Source organism: Glossina fuscipes, unplaced genomic scaffold (genome assembly GCF_014805625.2).
Source record: "Glossina fuscipes isolate IAEA_lab_2018 unplaced genomic scaffold, Yale_Gfus_2 108532, whole genome shotgun sequence".
In the NCBI taxonomy this organism is placed as follows: domain Eukaryota; kingdom Metazoa; phylum Arthropoda; class Insecta; order Diptera; family Glossinidae; genus Glossina; species Glossina fuscipes.
The window spans coordinates 1-8,528 of NW_024005698.1; the positions used below are offsets into that span (position 1 = coordinate 1).

An 8,528-nucleotide genomic window follows, 5' to 3' on the forward strand; every position below is an offset into this window, starting at 1 on the left:
ACAATCTTATCAAAAATAATTGATAAGAATGAATGAATACCTTACATGCATTGAGAATTGTAATGCAACCGACCATTGAAAGTGTTGCGGAGTTAACTGTTAGTTGAGAACTTGCCGTTTAAATAAATTGACCCAGCCTTACTTTTCTTCGCTCAAATATCTTTAACGGTCTTAGTCCTGTGCATCTCATACATTTATAAGTCATAATATCGTGGCAGGCTCTAAAGCTCTTTCTAAATAAACGAAAAATGTCCGGCGGTTTCCCAAGGTTTAATAATTAAGTGATTTGCTTAAGTAGTGATTGGCACATATAGGGCATAATTGCGATGAAAGAAAGTCTTGAAGATGTTGAAATTATACTTCTCTTCTGCTGGGGCAAATATATATATGTATGTATTTTTTATATAACACTTGGCCTTTAAAATTCCATTGCTTTAGGATGGTTGGCTATCTTTGGCACCTAGAGTTGAAATCCTACAACCGACACCAATATGTTTGTCATGTGATGTGTTGCATAACTGCTAGTTCAACATTTTAATATTTTTTACGTTAAAGCACTTTCTACTCTTGGTAGAACTTGTAGAGTCGCAGCAATTTGTAGCGAGAAATTAATGAATTTCCCCCGTATTTAAGTCCCCTGTGAATGACCCGTGCCATGTCTCTGCTGCAAAAATTTTCTCTTCAGGTTAACGTAGAGTAGTGCTGATATGACATTGACTTTGTCTACCGGCAGTCTTTCAAACGAGCCTAAGTTATTAAGTCATTCATTCCAATGCGTAAAGGAAGCGTCTTCGATTTGAATAATTAATATTTAAAAAATCTTCCATAAGTTGTTGTAACTTTTTGGACTTCTTTGAAGTTAGCTTCTAGGAAATTTATGCTGGAATTTCGCGTCATCATAATTTTATCCTTTTTCATTTTGTTAAGCAACAAAAGTAATTTAATTCCTAAACGGCAGATTCAGTACGTAACGTTCATGACTTCAGAAAACCAGTTGCCGAAGTTCGCGTTGTTAGTAGTAAAATAACTGAAGACGAGAATTGAGAATTTGTTTCATAACTTCTTTTAAGGTCATCGGAAGTAGTTATATTACATACCAAAGTTGCAGCAGTAGTGATGAGAGACATGATGTTTATATAAATGTGAACATTGTGTAAATACAGCTTTGTTTTGCTTGTTACGCTCACGCTTTTGATAGCCTTGAACATCGTGTTTGTTCTAAAAGGGACAGTGTTCGTGTCGTCTTTCCCCGAAAGCAAACTTGCGCCAACAAAAAAGTGTTAACTTCAAAGATGGCTGCATGAGCAATCCTGAGTAGCTTCTTAAACGGCAGCTAAAAATTATCTCAACACTTTCATCCCTATTAGAGAGTAATTCAATTAACTATGGTTGTAGTTGTTGAGATATTCCATTTTGCATTTGGAAAGAGTAATCTTTGCCAAGTTCATTTATTAATTTACTTTAGTATTATCAAAGTTTTATTTTTTTAAGTAAACGAATTAGTAGAATGAGTAGCCCCCGGGTATCATAAGAAAGTGTATCGATAAGTGATTATATAAAAGTAATTAATAGCTACAAGTGTGTATTTGCGACGCGACATGCTTTTTAAGTGCCGTAATTCCTAATTAACAAATAAATCGCATTCGAAACCGAACTTTTTTGTGAACGAAATTAAATTTCGAGTGCTCGTGGAATCCAGGAGTCAAAATAAATAGTAAAAGTTAAGGATGATATTTTCTCACTTTTTTGAGGTTTTATGCTTATTTATCACAAGGCAAAGAAGAGAGAATATTTAGAACTATTTTATATATTCCTCAAACGAAGATATATTATCAGCGAGCTTTCTCGGGAAATTTAAAAAATTACAATTTTTTAATGTAACGACTTTTCAAAATTAGGTCAAAAAAGGTCAGTGTGAGAAATTTCATCAAAATATCTCAAAAATTACCAGACAAAAATGAATAGGCATCAGGACAGGCGGATAGACAGACTTAGATCGACTCAGAATCATTTTCTAAATCGATCAATATAACAAAACAACGATCTATCTCAAACTATTCTACGTGTTACGTACGCCCGCACGAACCTAAGGTATAAAAATCTACGTACTTCGCAACAACGGGTAGAGAAGAGTAAGAAAAAGTAAAAAAACAAAGCGTGGCATAGAATACTACTCTAGCGTAGCAATATCAATTTATAGGTCACCCTACTGCGCGACGTTGGCTCTCTTTTAAACAATTTTATATCTAAGGTTGACGCGTACACCGTCATCGTGATGGCGGAATGATTGATGTGCTTAAAAGAGTGTAGATCGTTGATACATTTTAAAAAGTGATGCAAGATTTGATTTCAATGTCTATGGTCGTAAGCGGCACTTCGTGGTAACATGTATCGAGGAAACTTTGCGTGCTTTTCTTTAGTTCGTTTGCTTATTTTAAAATTTTTTCCTTCGAGAACCCCAAACTTTACAAACCATGAACTTTTAGCAAATTGTGCTGCGATAAACTTTATTGTTACGTCAATGCATGCTTATAACATAACCAAGAAGTAAAAGATTGAAAAGGAGATAAAAAAAATAAATTACTTCTATTATTTGTCCTCGTTCTTCTTCTCGATTTTTCCTTCGTCTTCTTCTATCATCAAATCACTTTTCAGAGCGTCTTCCAGGCCTTCCAAGTCAATGTCTTCTAACTGCATAATAAACTCTTTACCAGCCAGGGGGTTGTAAACTATGAATTTTAATATCTTCTTTCGTGTTTTCTTAAAATAAGCCAACGAATATAAAATGCACTGATGAGCCTTATCTACAGGCATATTATTTTCTTTCAAGGACGACATAGTTTGAAAGATCACCTCATCATCGAATATAACATTTGCATCGCCTCGAAAGTAATCACAATCCAGTCTGGGATTAATGTCAACCGACTTGTATTTGGATTTGAATGTTTCCAAATATTTTAAAATAGCTTCAAGGTTTCCGTCTGCAACACGAATCTCTACGGACGGAGAAGGCCGCCCTTCGCTTTTGTCCGCGTAATACATGGTGTGTGCAAGTGAGACGATTTTAATCTTTTCAACACTATGCATAGTTTGGCATTTATTGTCGATATATATCTTATAAGACTCTGGCATTTGCTTTTGTATACGGAATTCCTTTTCATTTTCTGAATACTTTTTCTTAAATACCTCTTCCACGCGGAAATCTTTAAGTTTCGCGTTATACATGGTTGCTAAATGTTTTCTCATGAAATACATTAAGTATATACCACGAATTTGAGCGTGACGAACTTCGTACTGTTCGACGAAGCTCTCGCCAATATCTCTCTCCTTAAAGTGATTGGCTCTGTAAATACGTGATAAAAATTTCTTTGTTTTCGGAAATTTCCTCGACTTATTTCTGGAAATGTCTGTAGCTTCGTGCTGAAGCTCTGCATACTGCTGCAATAAAAATAAGAGATCATTTTTAATATATAAACATAGGAAAGGAAATATTCTTCAATACACGTATTAAATTCCCTCTAATGTAGTACAGTGGTGGTGCACTGGAATTTCTAATAAATCATTGGCTTGCTATGCCCAGTCTTTTAACAATTTTTATGAGGCACTCTGTAGGCCCTGCCTGCTTGTCTGTCCTTGTGTGGGTTTGTCCTGCGGTTGTCTCCCCATGTAATTTTGATTTCAACTTAGAGATCATAATTTGTAAGATATTTTAGTGAGTCTCTTACATTAAAGTGTTTTGGCTCAACGCTGACTCCTGCTAATTATATATAGATAGTGTAAAAAAATATTACAAGACGTAATTCAAATTTTGAAAACTTAATTTGCTTCCAAAAATCTTATTATCTTTCAGTTTCTGTCATAAAAAACCTGAATTAATACTTTTTCTCCCTCTAAGGCCGTGATGTTTATGTCCTTATTTTTGTTAAAGTTAAAAAAATAGAGCTATCTGATCCAAGTTCCCTACCCGTCTCTTTTTGGAGGAATCACTACGCATACGAAATCTTATATGAAAGGAGGTCCAAGAAATACACCCACGTGGTTCAAACTGGTTCACTTAATTTTTATGTCAAATTACTATCACGAACGAACTTTCATGAAAAACCATTAACTCTTATGAGTCGTTTTGGCTCATAAGGGCTTACGTTTCCTTACAATCGTTATGTGGTATATGGTATATATGGCATTCAAAAATGGATCTACGTGGTCAAAATTTCAGTTTTCGTAGGAACGATTATATAAGAGGAGGTTCACAACATCGCCTCAGCCCAACCAAATTTTCATTACTACAATTTTTCCAATATTAAATATTGAAGTACTATTACAGAGCGATATATGAGGAGTGGTTGGACAAGTGGATCGCTCCTAACAATTTGCAAAAGCGGCGGCCTTTGGATCAGAGCAAACCAAATTTCATCAAAATATATCAACAATTGCAACCTGTACGTAGGACACAATATCACAAGGGTAGACATCAGACGAATAGACGGATGGCCAGGCTTAGATAAATTGAAAAAATGAACTGGAAAACCATTCTGAATCGAACGGTGTAATGAAAGGCTCTTCTGTCCGATATACTTTCGCACAAACTACATACATGCTATGCCTATGAGTATAATTAGCTGAGACATTTAAAATTTAATAAAAGGTTTTCTTATCAAATTTTCAGGAAAGGTTTGTATTTTGCAACAACTGCGACGAAATACATGCGGATGTATACAACGTGCAGAGAGGTTTTATAGAGACACCAGTTTTTTTAAGCTAATTGATTTATAACCGATTTTTGAATGTTATGTTCGTATGTAAACTGTGGAATGCTGTTTTCGATATGTTTTGATAAAATTTATTACTATTAGGAAGAGAATCGTATTGAATACCACTCCCCATATAAAAGCACACTGCAGCACACAAATGAATGTTCGCTAAATTTTCTCCAACAAATACTTCATAACGAATGTGGATACAAAAGTTGTTGCATATATTTCATTTATCTAAAAGATTAACGCATTAGCAGGAATGCATGAAAAAACTTGACTGGCAAGGCGTATAGATGATCCATCCCCTTAGTGGTTTGGCTTGATGTCTCGTTTATAACATCGTTTATGAAAATCACATAATATTCGCAAACCTTTTCCGGGATAGGCAAATTTTCGTCTTCTATTTTCCCTCCTTTAACTTTATTGTCTATTATAGGGGATGACGTAGACGGAAGTTCTTCTTTAACTCTTTTCGTTATTTTCTCTTCATCTTCTAACTCTTTTCTTTTCTTTCCTTCAGTATTCTTGACGGGGGAGTCCATTGAAATAAAAAGGTCTGCAAAATAAATTATATATATATATATATAAATTTTTAAGATTTTCGCATTTATTTTAATTAAAATATTAATCTAAATTTTTTTTCAAATTTATTTTCTATACATTAAATACTAAAAATACAAAAATACAATTTCAATATATATTTAGGAAATTATTTTCTTTGTAGTTGTATTAATTATCTAAGTAATCCAATAAAGCGTGAGCGTAAAACTTAATTAAATTGTTGCACGTGGTAGATCTAAAATTTTTCCCGAATAAACGATTTCAATAACGGCGGCTTGTAACGATACAAATAAACGCACACAAATGCACATTCGTGTTAGTAGCAATTGTTCATTTCCATATTGGATATTTTTGTATTAATTTATTAATGCATGCGTTTATTGAATACAAAACATGACTAGGAATATGGCGGATTTTGAAGAAATTATCATATTGCATGACATTGTCTATTAATTTATTAATTGAATTTTTCAATTTGATTTTTTCAGGATCAATTTGCTAATTTGTCTGAGTTTGTCGAAAATTGAATCACTTTTCAATTTTATTTTCCAAATTCTCACTTCTACACCGTAGCAATATGAAACTTCCTTAAATGTTACAGTATTAATAGTTTCCAATTTAAAATGTATTTCACTACTCCTCCGCCGCTCCTTTTTCCATATTTAGCACTTATTATTTGTTAACTTACATATTTATAATTCTCACTATTTTTTTTTTTTTTGTAAATAACAGTTCAATAAGACAATTGAATTATTTCTAACTAATAGTTTCTTTTACACCCTCTAATTTATACTGAAACAACCGACGATATCATTCAGCTTAGAATAAGCGCTCCTTTTTGCTTTAGATAGTCGAATTAAATTGTAATTTTAACTGCTTCATCAACCATTAGCACATATCTTATACACTGCGGCAGCAGTTAATTGTTTTCCGCTTTTATTGTAGTGAAACAAAATAAATGCAATAATAAACTGATGTTTATTAACTTTACTTTAATTCTGACTCTCTCACTCTGACTCTGACTAAACTGTAATCGTAATAAATGATTATGCTAGCTTAAGCAAAATAATAGTTTTAAACTAGGTTATTAAGCTAAAGTTACATTTAATGTGTTTTATAGCTAAAGTAGATTGTCTTACATTACTTACATTACGTGGAGATATATGAAAGTGTAAACTTAGCATAAATGATTAATAAACGGGTAGAATATGAAAAATCGATAATGCTGCACCTTTCCTCTTGGGAAGAACAATCTTTTTCTTGGGTTTATTAATTATCGATGTTATTACTTCTACCGTGGTCTTGTTATGAATATAGATCTATATATATATTTTTTGTTTATTGTTTGTGTTAGATTCTTATAAATACTTTTATATATATTTATATATACAAATTTTTTTTTGTGTAGGCGCCTTACACTTTTTTGTTTTGATTATTTATGCAGCTTCTTTAGATAGTTTTAACCTATTTTTGTCTACTAATTGATTTTTGTATTTCTTGTCTTTAATTTTAATGTTGTTGTTATCCTTAATTTCTACGACCTCATATGGCCCTAAATATTTATTTTGTAACTTATGCCCTACTTTATTTTTTAGTAATACCAAATTACCTTTTTCTAGCGAGTTTTTTTGTCGTAATTTATTTTTTGTTTCTCTTTTTTCTTATCTAACAGTATCCTAGCGGGCGCGTACGCTATATCTAATTTATATTTAGTCTCTTTAGCGTAATCGCCTAGAGAGTATAAAGGCTCAATGTTTTTGTTGTGATTTGTTAGTTGTTTTGTTGTGGCCTTGTAAACACTAGTTCGTAGGGACAGTATTTATGTGTTGTGAAAGGTGTTGTGTGGAAACAATACTGGAAATATTTTATCCAAATATCCCAATCATTCAATTCACGCGATACATATGAATGGATGTATTCATTTAATGTTCGGTGGTTGCGTTCCACCGTGCCAAGTGTCTGATGATGATGGTCTGTTGATGTTATTTTGTTTGTTATTTTTGAGGAATTCACATAGATCGTTCGATTTGTGTATTCAGTTCCTTGATCCGTTACGAGTGTTTTCATGGGTCCGTAGTTTAGTATGAAATTTTCGAAGATTACCTTTGCCACGTTTTTAGCGCTTTTGTCCTTGACCGAGATTGTTACGAGATATTTGTGTAAAGTCACAGATTAGTGTTATCGCGTATTCATTGCCTTTTTCCGTCTTTGGTAATGGGCCGATGGTGTCAATGACAACTATGTCAAAAGCATTTGCTGGTGTTGGTGTTAGGATAATAGGAGTTTTGGTATTCTCCATCTCTTTTACTTCATTTGATAGGCATGGGATGGTATGTCGCTATCGTTTACATGTTTTATCAATTTTCATATTCAGTATTTCGTTCGATTCGACCATTTTTCATTACAATTGAATTCATCTAACAATTGTAGCGGCGGAAGAAATTGTCATTCGTCGTATCTGAAACTACGGAGATTAATTGTTATTAGGAAGTGTCTCGTTCAATTTTCTGGAGTCCACTTGTCGCCACGTGCGGAATAGTTTTTCAGTCTAATTTTGTGAAATTACTAAAAATATGAAAATGATTAGCTTCTAACAAATTTATATAATCTTTCACATAAACTCACAATACAATATCGGATGTTGTAAAGTCTTACTAAAGTCTTCATTTGTATTACAAGCTCCCCGGCTGTATTTGTTTGGTCAAGAATTAAAATACGCTTCGTAAGGTATTTGCGAAATTTTCAAAAAAACATTTTCACAACACGTAAGGAAGAATCAGGGAACACAACTAAAAGATCAGATTAAAACGGTTTTCAATTTCTGTCTACATTTGATACATTGATGCCGTCATGAACACAAAAATTTGAATCTATTAAGAATGAACTTAAAAGTTATTTCTTTCTGCTGATTTTAGTACGACAGGTTTTGGTATATACAGCTATGTACATATTTCGCCTATACATAGAATTTGGCCGCACTCGAGTTTTAAATTTGACTATATTTCGATGAAAACTGAGTAGGGGAGTAATATACTGCACAATTCTGTAGGACGCACTTCCCACTTGCAAACTAGCAAAGAAGACAAAATAAAGCCTATTCAAAAAAAACAAACCGATCGTTCATTAGGACCCCGAAAATTTTGTTAACGAAAATCAATAAGAGCTTTCTGGGAATATTCATCGCACCTTTGAACAATGCATTAAGAAGAGTAG

The 8,528-nt window shown here is 33.1% G+C and overlaps 1 protein-coding gene across 1 annotated transcript; it reads right to left on the bottom strand.

The window, feature by feature from the left end:
- Positions 1-1,872: 1,872 nt before the first annotated feature.
- LOC119644300 lies at positions 1,873-6,373 on the bottom strand. Its single transcript, XM_038043843.1, has 3 exons — positions 6,004-6,373; positions 5,126-5,310; positions 1,873-3,438 (listed from the first exon to the last, which is right to left on the bottom strand). Exons 2-3 carry the CDS (start codon positions 5,294-5,296, stop codon positions 2,590-2,592), a joined length of 1,020 nt encoding a protein of 339 aa, XP_037899771.1. The 5' UTR covers positions 5,297-5,310; positions 6,004-6,373; the 3' UTR covers positions 1,873-2,589.
- Positions 6,374-8,528: the final 2,155 nt, after the last annotated feature.

Excerpts from the sequence above, each read along its gene's own strand:
- LOC119644300 (XM_038043843.1), bottom strand. The coding sequence starts at position 5,296 with ATGGACTCCCCCGTCAAGAATACTGAAGGAAAGAAAAGAAAAGAGTTA. Across the intron at positions 3,439-5,125 it reads ATTTGCCTATCCCGGAAAAG|CAGTATGCAGAGCTTCAGCA; the intron begins GTTTGCGAATAT and ends TTTTTATTGCAG.